Source organism: Dendrobates tinctorius, unplaced genomic scaffold, assembly GCF_039654945.1.
Source record: "Dendrobates tinctorius isolate UK_male_01 unplaced genomic scaffold, ASM3965494v1 ptg000200l, whole genome shotgun sequence".
NCBI classification, from domain to species: domain Eukaryota; kingdom Metazoa; phylum Chordata; class Amphibia; order Anura; family Dendrobatidae; genus Dendrobates; species Dendrobates tinctorius.
Window position 1 is genome coordinate 1,359,428 of NW_027361867.1, and position 16,858 is coordinate 1,376,285.

Sequence of the window (16,858 nt, forward strand, 5' to 3'; positions counted from 1 at the left end):
AGTCTTCAAAGTCTCTGCAGATGGTTTCCAGGTCGTTTCTTGCGGTGTCATTTGTCCCCACATGTAGTAGCAGGAATGGGTAGTCATCTGTAGGTCTGAAGAGTCCTGATATCCTGTCAGACACATCTTTAATTTTTGCACCTGGAAGACAGCACATTTCTCTTATGTTATATCCGGTCTGCAGATAGCGGCCTCTGTTCCTCTCAACAGGGAATCCCCCATGACCACCACTCTCCGTTTCTTCTTCACAACATTTTTCTTTCTCCATCCAGGAGGACTCTGAAGGCGTACAAGGTTGCTGTTTGTTGGCAAAGTCTTATCCTGATGTATTTCTTCATTGTTTTCCTGCGTGAGAGCCTGGTACTGGTTCCTGAGCAGTATGGGTGCTGACTGCCTCCTGATCCTCCTGCTTCTCTGGGTCACATGTCTCCATTCCTCTGTTTCTTCAGGTGTACTTCGAATTTCTTCTCTTTCTGTAACATGAAGAGATAATTCTGCTCTGTCTAAGAACTCTTCACCTTCCTTAATGATCTTCAATGTAGCTAACCTCTCTTCGAGATTTTGTAACTTTTCCTCCAACAGGGACACAAGCTTGCATTTGTGGCATGTGAAGTTTGGCTTTTCCACAGGTAAATCTGTGAACATGTAGCAAGAAATGCAGCTCACCAAATGGTTCCTGGCCTCTTCCATATTGAGATTTCTTAAAAAGGATGAAAGATGATCCAAAATTCTGATTTCCTCTTTTCAGCTGCAACGGCCAAAACCCAGTGATCGTTGAGCTCGCGGAGACTCTTCACTTATCCCAGAAGGCACTGGGAATATGCAAATGATCTCCTCAGGACTCTTCCCCTGGTTTTGTGATAAAGCTGTGATGCGGAGGACGTGTTCACACGTAGCGTAAATGCTGCGTTCTTTCTTCTGTAAATGTCTGACCCAGATGACGTAGTGACAATCTTCCCTGATTATTGTGCGTTTGCTGCGTTTCTTGTTTTTTGCATTTTCCTCCATATTTTATGTTTTTGGCGGATATGAAGCCGCATTTAACACTTGTTTATTAGTACAGAGAAGCTTTGATTCTGCGCTTATAAATGTGACGGCGGTTTTCTCTTCATACATTTTTTCTCTTAATACATTTTTTTCAGAAGAAGCCTATAAAGGGAAAACGCATCAAAGCCCCAGAGGTCCGCAGGGTCTTCAGACCACAGAGAGCGCAGATTTCATGGAATCACGCCCACTTTGCTATGAAGTTTAGACCGTGTTCACATGTAGAGTAAATGCTGCGGATTTTCTGCTGCATTTAATTGTCCAAGCAAAGTGGATAAGATTTCATGAGAACTGCGGCGCTATTAGGCTATGTGCACACGGTGCGGATTCTGCTGTGGAATTTTTCGCGCAGATTTTGTTAAATCTGCAGGTAAAATGACCTGTGTTTTACCTGCAGTTTTAGTGCAGATTTAGTGCAGTTTTTGTGTGGATTTCCCCTGCGGTTTTCCACCTGCAGATTTCTATATTGGAGCAGGTGGAAAACTGCAGCAAAACCGCACAAAAGAAGCGACATGCTGCTTCTTTAGGCTGTGTGCACACGGTGCGGATTCTTCTGCAGTTCAGCAGCAGATTTGGCCCAGCAGATTTGGCCCAGCAGAACTGCAAGTGATGTACAGTACCATTTAAGGCTATGTAAAACAAAAACTGCTGTGCACATGCAGATTTTTCTGTGCAGATTTGGTGCGGATTTCTGCAGCATGTCACTTCTTTTGTGCAGTTCTGCTGCAGTTTTAGGCCATGTGCACACGGTGCAGATTTCCTGCGGATCCGCAGCGGATTTTTCCGCGCAGAAACGCTGCAGATCCGCACTGTGATTTACAGTACAATGTAAATAAATTAAAAAAAAAAAACCCTGTGCAGACGGTGCGGAAAAATCAGAGCAGATTTGCTGCAGTTTTAAAAGAAGTGCATGTGACTTCTTTTGTGCGGTTTTCCACCTGCCAAATTCTCCAAATCCACAGGGGGAAAACCGCAGTGGAAAACCGCACAAAAACCACAGGATAAATGCAGGTCATTTGACCTGCGGATTTCTTAAAATCCACGCGGAAAAATCCGTGGGTGGAGCCACACCGTGTGCACTTAGGCCATGTGCACACGATGCAGATTTCCTGCGGATCCGCAGCGGATTTTTCCGCGCAGAAACACTGCAGATCCGCAGTGTGATGTACAGTAGCATGTTAATCAATAGAAAAAAAAACGCTGTGCAGAAGCTGCGGATTTTTCCGCGCGGTTTTCTTGTGGTTCAAAATATGCAGCATGTCACTTCTTTTGTGCAGTTTTCCACCTGCTCCATTCTCCAAATCCGCAGTGGAAAACCGCAAAAAAGCCGCAAGAAAACCGCAAAAAAAAGAGAAGAAATCCGCAGGAAAAATGCAGGTAATTTGACCTGCGGATTTCTTCAATTCTGCGCGGAAAAATCCGCAGGGCAAAAAAGTACGTGTGCACTTAGCCTTACATCTGCTCCATTATAGAAATCTGCAGGTGGAAAACTGCAGGGGAAATCCAAACAAAAACTGCACTAAATCTGCAGGTAAAATGCCGGTCATTTTACCTGCGGATTTAACAAAATCTGCACGGAAAATTCCACAGCAGAATCTGCAATGTGTGCACACGAGGCAGATTTCCAGCGGATCCGCAGCGGATTTTACCGCGCAGAAACGTTGCATATCTGCATTGTGATGTACAGTAGCTTTAAAATGAATGGAAAAAAAAAAAACTGCTGCGGATTTTTCCGTAGCGGTTTTCCTGCAGTACAAAATCCGCAGCATGTTACTTCTTTTGTGCGGTTTTCTATCTCCCCTGTCACCAAATCCGCAGGGGGAAAACCGCAATGGAAAACCGGACAAAAACCGCAAGAAAACCGCGTGAAAAATGGAAGAAATCCGCAGGAAAAATGCAGGTCATTTGACCTGCGGTTTTCTTCCATTCTGCACGGAAAAATCCACAGGGCTCAAAACTCCGTCTGCACTCAGCCTTATTCTGCACCAAATCTGCGCAGAAAAATCTGCAGCATGTGCACAGCCTTTTTTGTTTTACATAGCCTTAAATGGTACTGTACATCACGTGCAGTTCTGCTGCTTTTCTGCTGCAGTTCTGCAGGGCCAAATCTGCTGCAGAACTGCACAGAATCTGCACCGTGTGCACAGGGCCTTAAACTCCAACAATCAGTATCTTCCATGATGTTAGGCTATGTGCACACACTGCGGATTCACCTGCGGGTTTTTTCCTGCGGAACCGCAGGTAAAGCCGCAGGTAAAGTGACCTGCGTTTTTGCTGCGGTTTGGCCTGCGGTTTCACACCTCTACTATGTTAAAGGTGTGAAACCGCAGCAGAATCCGCAGAAACAATTGACATGCTGTGGAAAAAAACCTGCAGCTTTTCCGCAGGTAAAAAACCGCAGCGTGAGCACTGCGGTTTTGAAAACCCATAGGCTAACATGGTAAAGTACCATGTCTGCGAAACTGCTGCAGTTCTGCAGGGCCAAAACCGCAGCAGAACCGCAGCAAAAACTGCAGCGTGTGCACATGGCCTAAGGCTGAGTGCAGTCGTACTTTTTTGCCCTGCGGATTTTTCCGTGCAGAATGGAAGAAAACCGCAGGTCAAATGACCTGCATTTTTCCTGCGGATTTCTTCCATTTTTCACGCGGTTTTCTTGCGGTTTTTGTGCGGTTTTCCATTGCGGTTTTCCCCCTGTGGATTTGGTGACAGGGGAGATGGAAAACCGCACAAAAGAAGTGACATGCTGCGGATTTTGTACCGCGGGAAAACCGCGTGGAAAAATCTGCAGCGTCTGCACAGCGTTTTTTTTTTTCATTCATTTTAAAGGTACTGTAAATCACTTTGCGGATCTGCAGCGTTTCTGCGCGGTAAAATCCGCTGCGGATCCACTGCAAATCTGCATCGTGTGCACACAGCCTAAGGCCATGTGCACACGATGCATTTTTCCTGTGGATCCGCAGCGGATTTTACCGCGCAGAAACGCTGCAGATCCGCAAAGTGATTTACAGTACCTTTAAAATGAATGAAAAAAAAAAACGCTGTGCAGACGCTGCGTTTTTTTCCACACGGTTTTTGTGCGGTACAAAAAATGCAGCATGTCACTTCTTTTGTGCGGTTTTCCACCTGCTCCATTCTCCAAATCCATAGGGGGAAATCTGCAGGGGAAAACCACACAAAAACCGCAATAAAAAAGGAAGAAATCCGCAGGAAAAATGCCGGTCATTTGACCTACGGATTTCTTCAAATCTGTACGGAAAAATCCGCAGGAGGAAAATCACCGTGTGCAGTTAGCCTAAGGCTAAGTGCACACGTAGCAGAAATTTTCTGCTGAAAAACAGGACTACCTTCCCAGAAACCGTGCATTTTTTTCTGCGTGTTTTCCGCGCGTTTCATGGAAAAAGCAGGAAATGCGTAAAAAAACGCGAAATTTATGAGCATGCTGCGTTTTTTACCGCAATGTTTTTTTTGCAGTAAAAAACGCATCAATGTGCCCAAAAAGTGTAAAATGCATAGAAATGAATGGGAAGCTTCTTCTTCGCGTTTTTCCCACAGATTTTTTGGCAAATCCACGGGAAAAACCGCGAAAAAACCGCTGTGTGTGAACACAGCCTAACAGTCAGTATTCCTCTAGATTCTCGTCTCTCCGCCTGGTTACAGCTGTTCTTCCTTTCTCCCCTTTTCTTTCCTCGCCTTTCCCATTCCTTCTCTTCCCCTCCCGCCTCTTAAATGTTTTATACATAAGGTATTACATGTGTCCCGTAACCCCTTTCCCGGCCTATCCGGTGCAGACCAATCTTTTCCATTTTCTTTCTATCCCTTTCATTTTTCCCTTTTCCCCATTTTCCTTAACCCCTTCACGACTGTACTAGTACAGTGCAGGTAGCTTCTCTCCCTTTGATGTCGGCTCCGGCGGTGAGCCCGCATCTTTCCCAGCACACGTCAGTACAAGTGAGGTATTCTGCTACATACAGGAGATCTGATCATCGCCTGTATGTAGCAGAGCCGACCGAGTTATGGCAGCTTCTAGTCTCCCATGGAAACTATTGAAGCAGGCCAAAAGGGAAAAAAAGTTTTTAAAAATATTTAAAAAATATAAAAGTTCAAATCCCCCCCCCCGCAACCTGTTGCAATTTGGTGCGCTCGGCGCAGCGTCAAAAGGACGCGTGCGGCGCCAAACGCATACCTGCGCACGACGTGCGTCCTCAGTGCTAAAGATAGGGGACGCATGCAGCGTCATGCTCCTGTAGGCGGAGCTACTAGCGGAGGCCGTGCGCAGGCCGACGCTGCGGCCTTAAACGCAAATGTGAAACCACCCTTACTGGGTATTTATAATCTGTCTCTCCCCTTTTTCTTTACCCCATTTATGTAAATAAATCCTTAATAAAAACTACTTTACCATAAAAGGCGCCCGCTGTGCGCCCAAGGCACGCGGCTGATCTGTGCCGATTTGGGGATTTTTTCTCTCTAATAAAATCGCAGGTAAAAAACTGCAGAAACTTTATTAAGTGCAGAATCAAAGCTTTTCTGTCCTCTAAAAAGCTCAATAAAAACGCGACTTCACCTCTGCACCAAGAACGCATCAAATAAGGGGGAGAAGATCGTTATTGTAGATGGTGCGGATCCTGCAGAAAACAAAAAACACCGTATTTCTGCAATGTGTGAACACGGCCTTACAGACACAAATAAGCCGGATGTCGTATAGTGACGCTACATAAAGAGGAGAACGTTCTGGAGGCTCCGACTGTGAATGAAGGCACAAAAAATAATCCCCAGGTCCCACGCACGCTGGACCAGACAGCCATGAATCCACCTGCTCATCTCTAGTCCCAACTGTCCCGGATACAGCGGACAGTCCCGGATTTGGGTCTACACCCTGCAGTCTCAGGCGTCTGCTGAATTTCCCTCACTACCAGCGTCCCTCTGACAACTCCTCCTGCCGGGGGAGAAAGCAGAGGTAAGTGGCCGTGGATTAGGGTGAGGCCAAAATTTGCTGCTATGTGCGCCGCATGATCTGTGCCTCTATCTGTGCTTCAAAAGTTGTGAGGTGTGCACAGTTACTTGGTGTAACACTGGTGGATGTGGACCCACTGCACCATCGGCCAGGCTTACTCTAGAGAGGTGTAAATAGGTGTCCACCAGGACTTCACTAGGGCTACTGGTGGAGAGGATAGGCTGGACAGCTGGTAGACACCAGGAACTACTCCAGGGTAGTCCCCAAGACAACCTCAGCTGATTGGTGGGTCAGAGACATGTGTGAGGTACAACAGGCAAAGTGAACTGCCTAAGAACCAACATCCAGCAGAGAGCAGCTGGTGGAGCTGCCTAATATAGAACCTGCCGGCACGGGATAGGCTGGGGAACCTAATCTGTGAAGGACACAGCAGGGTTAAATTCCTGTAGAGACTGGCCAATCCCCCAAGGCTAAATGGAGGCAACATGCTGAGAAGCTGCAGTCACCATAGTGAGTAGGGAGGCGCTGAGAGGCCATGTGAGGCACCACCATAACACCTGGTTAGGAGCCCACTCAGATGTCCCTGAGCTGAACCCTGCGCTGCACCTCGGAACAAATGTAATATTATCTTCACAGCCAAGTGGTAAAGAAATCAGTGACACCTGTAAGATAAAAATGCCCATTACACCCTTAGATGACTTCCCTGATGGGTACAGTGTCTGAAATGGGGTCACTTTAGGGGGTCGTATGTTGTCCACAAACATCGGGGGCTTTACATTTGGCCCCACAAGAGAGAACTGCCAAATTAGTGCTCCAAAAGCAAAACAGTGACTCTCCCCATTGGAACCCGGCCGTGTGCAATCATTCCTGGCCTCAGGTTTATGGAGAAATTTCTGTGTAACCTGTGGCTCCATTTTGACTCTAGGAGGGAGAGAAAAAAGCACCACTGCATGATAGCGCACACTGACGCAGAGGTCCTCTTTATCTCAACCATTACAACGCTTGGATTTGGGACATTTTTCATGTGGACTTCCTCTATTGAGAGTTCCTTGCCTCTTAGTGAAGGATACATTATCCCAGTATTTACCTTATATAATAGAGAACTGTAAGGCCGATGTTAGGATCTTTTGGTCTATGAGTATTTTGTTCTGGCTCTTTTTTATCCTTCTACCAAGATGGACTCCGGTTTACCCGAGATTTTCCTGCCGGTATTAGACAGGGGGACCTCTTTATGCCAATGATTAGAACCTTGGGTTTGGGTTACTTCCTATTGGGACTTATTCTATTCAAGAGTTCCCTCCATTCACATGGAATAACATATTGTCCTACTATCTAGCTTACACAATTGAGGATGAGAGTGGTGGATAGTTCCTACTGGCTCACGAGGACTCTGCTTCTGGTTATTCTTGGAACTGTTAGGTGTGCAGATAGGGGGAATCCCTCTTCTAGTTTTCCTAACCTTATCTTGGGTCTATTAGGAGGGATATATCACGATAGTACACACTTTTCAGTATGCAACAGTTTATATATGTTTTTTGTGGGCGATACGTGTGTCTTTCCTCTATTCGGATTTGATGGGGTATTCCCGGCTCACTTTTGGCCACACTGTCCCTCAAATATGGGGTATATGTATATACTCTTTCAATAATAAATCTGTAGCTATGACTGTATTGCTCAGTTATTATCCCCCCCCTTATTGTTTCCATTGATGGCCTGGCTGTTCCTTGCATGGCAGCCCTTTCCCAGGGAGTGCTGTGCTATTCCTTGTTATTGGATTGTTGATATTGGATATATATAGGCCTTTTTGATGCACTTTTTCATAGGATTTTACCTTGAGACATTCTAATGCGTATCTTTGCCATAAATCATTGATTTCGGATCTATATATAGGCCTCTTGATGCACTTTTTCACAGGATTGCACCTTGAAATACTCTAGTGCGTATGTTGGCCATAAATTATTGTTATAGACATAATTTCATTTTTCCATCAATTAGATCCTGGATGTATTAGAGAGTTTTCTGTCCTGGATCATTCATTATTAAATGGTCATCATTATTATAATGGTACATATATATATATATGTTTTGTATTTATGTGCTGTTGTCCTCCTTGCCTGTGTGTCTATGTATGTCCAGTCCGTTTATGTGTCTTTGTCTCCCGGGAGCTGCACGCACTTTTTCATACATCAATATGAGCTCACTACTGGTTGGCTTAGCGCATGCGCGATTCTAATGCGGCTCAGGCATCTAGGCCTGCGTTCCACTAGACGCAAGCGCTGTATGAATGTCAGCGTGAGCCTCCTATAGGCCGGCATGGCGCATGCACGGTTGTAATGCGGCCTAAATGTTTGGGCCCTGCGCTCATGACCGGGACGCCGGTTTTTTTCACTCCCGGTTCATTCTAATGAGAGGATGTCCCCAGCACACCGGAACATCTTTATGGACACCTGCAAGGTATTTAAGCCCTATGGATCATCATCTCCATACTTCCCCTGACGAAACCGTACAGGTTACGGCGATACGCGTGGGGTCATGGTCTAGGGCTTGGCATCCATGGATCTGCATTCTATTTGTGGCATATGATCTCTTCTGGTAATATTATTACTTTTTAGCTCCCCCTCCTTGGCTCTTTTACTGGGCTACTTGCATATTCAAGGTCGGACTCTTGCCTCTTGGTGGCCTGGACTCATTGTAGTCCTGGCTAGATTGTATCAGGGGGCCCTATTGAGTTTAATGGTCTTTATGGCAGTTTTGGTCATGATTCTATATTGGTTGACCACACTATGCTTAGGGTCTTGTAAGTCATCATGAGCCATAGTAGCAGGGAGAGTGTATTATATCACCTTAAATTGGACCTATTTATATATTGTGTATGTCTTTATGCTAACATGTTTTCTGTATTGTAGACATCATGGAAGCCATAGTCTTGTGATTTTACTTATGTTTTAATTTTACATAATTCCGTGTATCAATATAGATTATTTCATTATATTATAATCTATCTCTGGGTCAGTGTGCGCTATCATGCAGTGGTGCTTCTCTCTCTCCCTCCTCTACTTGTTATTTCTACTGCTGCTGTACCTGGCCATATGAATGATTTTGTGATGGTATCAAATAGTTTACTGTGCCCAGAAATCTCCTTGTTTTCCATTTTCACTCTGTGAAATTTAAAAATTTGAGTCTAAAACATTACACCTCGTACACACAGGGCTCCGCTCCGTACACCTCGTACACACACGGCTCCGCTCCGTACACCTCGTACACACACGGCTCCGCTCCGTACACCTCGTACACACACGGCTCCGCTCCGTACACCTCGTACACACAGGGCTCCGCTCCGTACACCTCGTACACACGCGGCTCGGCTCCGTACACCTCGTACACACGCGGCTCGGCTCCGTACACCTCGTACACACGCGGCTCGGCTCCGTACACCTCGTACACACGCGGCTCGGCTCCGTACACCTCGTACACACGCGGCTCGGCTCCGTACACCTCGCACACACGCGGCTCGGCTCCGTACACCTCGCACACACGCGGCTCGGCTCCGTACACCTCGCACACACGCGGCTCGGCTCCGTACACCTCGCACACACGCGGCTCGGCTCCGTACACCTCGCACACACGCGGCTCGGCTCCGTACACCTCGCACACACGCGGCTCGGCTCCGTACACCTCGCACACACGCGGCTCGGCTCCGTACACCTCGCACACACGCGGCTCGGCTCCGTACACCTCGCACACACGCGGCTCGGCTCCGTACACCTCGCACACATGCGGCTCGGCTCCGTACACCTCGCACACACGCGGCTCGGCTCCGTACACCTCGCACACACGCGGCTCGGCTCCGTACACCTCGCACACACGCGGCTCGGCTCCGTACACCTCGCACACACGCGGCTCGGCTCCGTACACCTCGCACACACGCGGCTCGGCTCCGTACACCTCGCACACACGCGGCTCGGCTCCGTACACCTCGCACACACGCGGCTCGGCTCCGTACACCTCGCACACACGCGGCTCGGCTCCGTACACCTCGCACACACGCGGCTCGGCTCCGTACACCTCGCACACACGCGGCTCGGCTCCGTACACCTCGCACACACGCGGCTCGGCTCCGTACACCTCGCACACACGCGGCTCGGCTCCGTACACCTCGCACACACGCGGCTCCTCTCCGTACACCTCGTACACACGCGGCTCTGCTACATCCACCCTGTAAACCCCTCCTGACCCCACACAGAAACTTCCCCTCATCCAGCACCATGACAACCAGCACAGCAGAGTCCTGCACACACTGAGGCCCCTGATCATGTGACCCCTGACTCCTCCCCTCCTGTGACCTCATCACAGGTCCTGTGCACAGAGCAGTCATATATGTGGCGGACACTCCTGGACCTTCTGCTTTCTGGGCCGGTTCCTCCTGTGAGTCCTATTAACCCTTTCGCTCCCTGTCTTCTCCTTTCTGACAGGACAAGCTCTGAATTCGGACAGTGTGACAGGAATTTCAGCAATGTGGAAGGAAGAAATGACAATTTTCCTGTTTTCCTCACAGAAATGTGACTTTCCCCCAATGTATCATTGTCCTAAAGGTGACAGGAGTGCTGAGGCCGCACAGTGCGCCGTGTCTCCTGAGTGCCGATACCCCACAGGCTCGGGAGGAAAGGGGCGCCATTGTGGCGGGGATAGACGGCGGACGCCGTGTGACGTGTGAAGAGCGCTGACACCAGAACAGCAGAGACCCCACAAGTGGCCCCATGTTACCCCCTCCACCTCTGGGGGCTCATCTAGGGGGCAGGGAGGATTATTAACCCTCAGGGGGCACAGAATTGTGTAACATTGAGCGGAGGAATGAAATGTTCCCACTAAAATGTTGCTCCGTCCCCAAGTCTGTAATTATCACACGGGAGAAGAGGAGAAAACAGAAACCACTTGTTCCACAATTTCCCCTGAGCGCCGATACCCCATAAGGGGCCGGACACTCCTCAGGAGGGAAGGAGCGCCGTCTGACAGGGCCGAGTCTGCTCTTATGGTGTTAGGGGCCATGTCACATTATCAGAGCCCCCAATAAGAGGCGCCATGTTACACCCGCCACCTCTCAATTACTCATCTGTGTCCCAGAATTTTATACCATTGGGCGATGAGGAAAAAATAATTACATTTTACCACAAAAATAAGTTTTCTCCCCAGAGCAGCCATAGAAGCTGTCAGTGCTGAGAGAGACTGGATTGTTGCAGCTGCCTGAAGAAGGAGCCGCTGTGCTCTGCAAGCTGCAAACATACTATTATCTGGTTATAAAGGCGTCACTCCGAGAATAGTTATATCATCATTGGGCAGAAAAGTCCTCACATCCATCTTGTAATATAGGAAAGTCTAAGGACAGAAATAAACCCCATAAATCACTGTACATGGAGACTTTGGGATCAGATCATTTCTGTCCGTTGTGTTTGTGGAAACTAAAAATATTTTCTAAAAGCCTCAAACTTCTGTGTGTGACTCAGAGCTGAGATCTAACGGGAGAGAAGATTCCAGTGCGGGGAAGACGGGAAACCTTCATATAGACGGCCGGTGGGGATGGAGTCAGTGACCGACTCTGGCCAAATCTGTCTCTAGAGCCGCAGTAGAAGATGAAGATGTCGTCCTCATCATGAAGGAGTTATTTCTCATGTCGCGTGTAATGAATATCTCCTGCAGTATTGCTAATGCCGATTCCAGTGTCGGTAATGAGACGAGAATTAGCGTTATGGAAGATGAGTCTATGAGGAACGTGTTCAGCTGCCGACTCCGAGGAGGAAACTGCTTGTTGTCTGTGGCCTAAATATATAGGTTTTATTAGTAGATGTCAGGGGAGAAAACTGAACCCTGTAAGATAATAAATCTCCTCATATGTTTCCCTTATTATCTCCAGTAATTGTATTATTACACAGGATTCTTATGATGTTACATCGGATCATCTTCTTCTCATTCAGGTCTCTACAATATCGGATCCTCTCAGTGAAGATCTTCTACAGAAGAGAATTTTCCTGATTTCCCCATCAAGGATGGATATGGACAGAGACAAGATGGCGGAGAGGATATTACACCTCACCCTAGAGATCCTCTTCCGTCTCACTGGAGAGGTGAGAGATTCTGATGACGTCACATTACATCATTCTTATCTGTGGGAATAACAGATGGACAGAACTGGAGAGGACTCTGGAAATGTCTGGAGTGAGATTTATTAATGTGTCTCTCCATAACCAGGATTACACAGTGGTGAAGAAGACCTCTAGTGATCGTTGTCAGGACCCTGTGTCTGAGGGATGGGTAAGACCCCTGAGCCCAATCACGGGGCCTCCACCTCACCCCCTGATCCATGAGGACATCAATGACCAGAAGATCCTAGACCTCATCTACAAGATGATTGAGCTGCTGACTGGAGAGGTGACACTGCTGGGACATTATACAGTAACATTATGAAGGGATCGGGGGATGACGGTATCATTGTATGTGTCAGGTTCCTATAAGGTGTCAGGATGTCGCTGTCTATTTCTCCATGGAGGAGTGGGAGTATTTAGAAGGACACAGAGATCTGTACAAGGACGTCATAATGGAGGTTCCCCAGCCCGTCACATCACCAGGTAACAGACAGGACTAAATACACACGGCCTATAATTATCTGTATGTAGAGAATGAATTCAGTCCCTGTATGTGTTTCCTCCAGATCTATCCAGTAAGAGGACAACACCAGAGAGATGTCGCCGTCCTCTTCTTCCACAGGACTGTAACCAAGAAGATCCCAGTGTTCCTCAGGATCATCAGGTAGATGGAGAGAAGGTGTCAGGAGATCTCCCCTATGATGTGTAGAGTGCTGTGACGGTCTTGTGCTCAGTCTTGTTTTATGTCACCATCCTGTTAGCTCTTCTCTAATCTTGCTCTCGCTTGTCAATGTTTTTTTTTAAATGTTGTGCCCAGAACTGGACACAGTGTTCCAGAAGAGATCTGACCAAGAAGGAGTAGAGGAGAATAATTATTTGACGTGATGTAGACTCTATACTTCTCTTAATACATCACAGACCTTGTGTTGGCAGCGGATTACTCACAATTCTCCCCAAGCGTGTGACAACAGAACTTGTTTTTTTAGGAACAATATATGATAAGCTTAATAGATCAGGAATAAATCATTTGAGTGTCTCTCTCTGTGCAGCATCTACAGCAGGCTGCTTCTCTCTTACACAGACACAGCAGGAAAACAGGAAATACAGTCACATGCTCTCCCTGTGTGAGCCTCTGTGAGTTTTTTTTTTGAACTTTATAAACAGCATACAAATCTAGCAACTAAACACTCATTGACAGGAATGGAGTTGTTGCACTAAACCTATTCCAACAACTTGTATAATGAGAACGATGGATATGGCAGGATTAAAGCTGATCATTGATGGGACTTCTCCATCAGTCTGTGACTTTTACAATATTTGTTTCAGGGTGAAGATCTGACCCATATTATTACTACAGAGACATATGTGAGAGATGATGAGTCGTGTAAAGAGGAGATTCCCACATATGACTACCCAGGTGAGTAGTAACCACTGAATGCAGAGAAGTCACAGATTCCTCTCAGTCACCGGCTGTGGCTGCTTTATCGGTGGTGTAGTCCGGCCGTATTACCATGATCACCATTTTGCCTCCAGACCACAACATTCTCCTCCACCCAAAACTGTTCAAATGACTTTGGGCATTGAAAGCCCTTTTCTATAGAACTTACGACCTGGAGGATCCACCTACCCCCCTGGGATTAGAAGATGTTGACGGTTCCCTGCCCAGATCTGTAAACTATAAAGCCAAATGAAGCGTACGTAGAATGTGCTGACAAGTTATAAAATCACTTGAAGAAAAATCTTATGCTGGGCCTGTAAGAGAAAGTGGAGGGTAATGATGCTGTTGGCTTCCTAGATCCCTGAGATCTAATTTCAGGGCTGAAATATCATCTCCCGATATCTTGATACCGAGATCTCCATCTGCGCTTGTGCCGCCCCCCCAGCAGCCATGTTCACAGAGTCCACCACACAGGAGGAAACCATGGACATGCGGGGGGTTCTGGCCTTTCACGAAATGTCGGCAGAGTCCCCCCGCAGCAGCGGACTCCCCGGGCAGCAGCACCAGGCACCCCAGCAGCACCAAACAATCGCAGCGGTGCACTGCACATCGGACCCACCCTCATCCCACCCTGCCGCTTGCAGCATCACCCCACCTTTGCCTCCTCCAGCAGCGACTCTGGGACCCCGCTTCACCACAGCAATAAGACGCATGGATTATAAGAAACACCACCATTTTATTAAAAAAAAAAATTCCTATTTTTCTCCTCAAAATTTGGGGAGCGTCTTATAATCCCAAAAATACGGTAACATGTTTTTTTATTCTAGTTCTTTTTGTACAGGTTCATTTTGTATGGTAGTCTGATGATGGTGGGATCGGCCTGCCTCACTTATCTGAGTCTGCAACTACCTGGTAGCCTTTAAAATAAGGTCTCCATTACCTCTGCCAGATGCCTGAGATCTAAATATAAGACACATCAGCTCTGCACTATTATAAAAAGTTCTCTATGAATATTTAATATTTCTTCTTGAAACTCATCTGACAGAAAATATTGGCCCTTACGATAGTTTAGATTGCCAAGAGCCACCGTGCCCCAAACTATAATTACCCAGAGAGTTTTCACCAGGACAATAGGAAACAAATGGACCTTACAAATTATTCTCCAATGTCTCCTGAATACAATAATCCCCTATATATGGTTGTACACTACTTTCTGGGCACATGGTAGGGTAAGAAAGGAAGGAGCGCCATTTAGCTTTTCGCACACAGATCTTGATGGAATAGTTTACACACACGATGTATTGGGAGCACTGTTAGTGATCACCTGTCATATGAAAAGATGGCCACCATGAGAAGGCTTGGCTCTATCTACTCTATTTTCCAGATCCCAGTGATTGCCTTGCTCATCATCCCTTAACCCCTCTTCATGGATCTGGAATTACACAGAGACCCCTAGGCTTGGGCCATGGTGTTACCTGCTATTCTGTGGGGTGAGATGGCAAGAAGAATAGTCAGGTAGTTGGTCATAACCAGGAGGGCAGAGAAAGTACAAAATCAGAAGACACAAGTGTAGTCAGTAAGCGGGCTGGGATTACACCAGGAAACAAATACACCAGCTGAGCACAGAGGACTGAACCAGAGGAGAACAAGGCTGTATCTGGCAGATTCCGGGAATAGGCTTCAAGCTTTAGGAGGGTTTGGTGCTTTCTATTTGGCTTAAGCAGGTAGCAGATTGCTACCAGATTGCTGGACAGCACACAAACCCATACTGCCAGGCTGGATGAAACTACTGGTCTCAGGCACCCTAATCTTAGTGGCTGGACAGAGCCAGCGCCACCCAGAGCTTCTGGTTTCGACGTCTCTTCTATTACCAGCAACGCCTGCACAATAAATAAGGCGCTGCTTGGTGATAGAATCAAACATCACAGGAGATTCCAGTGGAGAGGGGACACACCATCTGCAGATGCCCTAATATAACACAATTACAGGAAACTAAAGCAGTAGAAATCCCCATAAAGTGACTCCATTATGGAAATTATAACCCTCAGTGAATTATTCTATGGGAGTAGTGACACTTTACGGAAATTAGCTCGCACTGGATGTTGCAACATGAAAATTGCACATTTGCCATTTTATTATCCAACACATAATGCCCAGATTGTGCTCCAGGAAACACACACCGTAAATTAAGTGGGTTCTTCTCACTATAGTAATGCCAAATATATGGATGCTAAATATGGTTTGGGCGCACTACAAGGCTCAGAAGAGAGTGGATATTTGACTTTGGGAGAGCGGATATTGCTGGATTGGTTTATGGAAGCCATGTTGCTTTTTAAGAGTTTTTGAGCCACAAATATTGTGGAAACCTTTTGGTTTTCCTCTGACAGATGATGGACCTTAGTGGTGTCTTGTGTTTCCGTGAGATGAGTAGAAGTTTTATTGGTATAATTTTGACCTATATAACATTGTTGGCTTTTTATTCCATGTTTGGGAAGCAGAATGAACAAACCATTGAACACCATGATGCACTGGTTCATGCTATGAGGTTTTCGACTAGACTGTGAACTGTCGTTGTCTTGGAGAATAATTCAATATTTTTAAAAAGCTTGTATTTTTTTATGGACAGCTTAAGTAGAAATGTCCAAAAGTATAAAATTTGAAGATATTTTATTCAAAATTATTAATTGGTTTTATTTTTAGCAGATGACTGCACCAGGAGATCAGAGGGAACGCTGACATCTTCAATTTTTAAATATAATGATCTTGAGATCTCACAGAATCCAATTGAAGTGAATGACATTACTCCAGATATACCATCATCCCTTCACAGCAAAAGATCTGTCATCTGATCCTATGAAACAGGTCCCATCTTTTGGCTCATTACCAACTACTAAGGAAAATCAAAGTCACAATATAAGCAGTAAAAAACTAATTGATTCTAAAGGAAAGGAGCCATTTTCATATTCAGAACATGGAAATAGTTTTCTTGAAAAGACTTTTCTTAAACATGAAAAAATTCACATAACAGAGAATAGATTTTCCTGTTCAGATTGTGGGAAATGTTTTACTCAGAATTCAGATCTTGTTACACATGGGAGAATTCACACAGGGGAGAAGCCATATTCATGTTCAGAATGTGGGAAATGTTTTAGCCAGAAATCAGATTTGGTTAGGCACCACAGAACTCACACAGGGGAGAAGCCTTTTTCCTGTTCAAAATGTGGGAAATGTTTTACGCAGAATTCAGATCTTGTTACACATGAGAGAATTCATACAGGAATGAAGCCA

General features: G+C 46.3%; 1 protein-coding gene and 1 pseudogene across 4 annotated transcripts; one reads left to right on the plus strand and one right to left on the minus strand.

Annotated features, from left to right (window-relative positions):
- LOC141056813 (uncharacterized) overlaps positions 1-16,858 on the minus strand; it is a 94,777-nt pseudogene that overhangs the window by 41,038 nt on the left and 36,881 nt on the right.
- On the plus strand, positions 6,353-16,570 carry LOC141056846 (uncharacterized). Of its 4 annotated transcripts, none has more exons than XM_073553314.1 (7): positions 6,353-6,638; positions 11,965-12,114; positions 12,239-12,418; positions 12,492-12,615; positions 12,699-12,796; positions 13,459-13,549; positions 16,271-16,570. In XM_073553314.1, the coding sequence occupies exons 2-7, from the start codon at positions 12,037-12,039 to the stop codon at positions 16,417-16,419; spliced, it is 720 nt and encodes a 239-aa protein (XP_073409415.1). In that variant the 5' UTR covers positions 6,353-6,638; positions 11,965-12,036; the 3' UTR covers positions 16,420-16,570. The 4 variants fall into 4 exon arrangements, with proteins under 4 accessions (XP_073409415.1, XP_073409416.1, XP_073409418.1 ...); XM_073553315.1 differs by having other exon boundaries at positions 6,353-6,613; XM_073553317.1 differs by having other exon boundaries at positions 6,426-6,638; positions 16,274-16,570.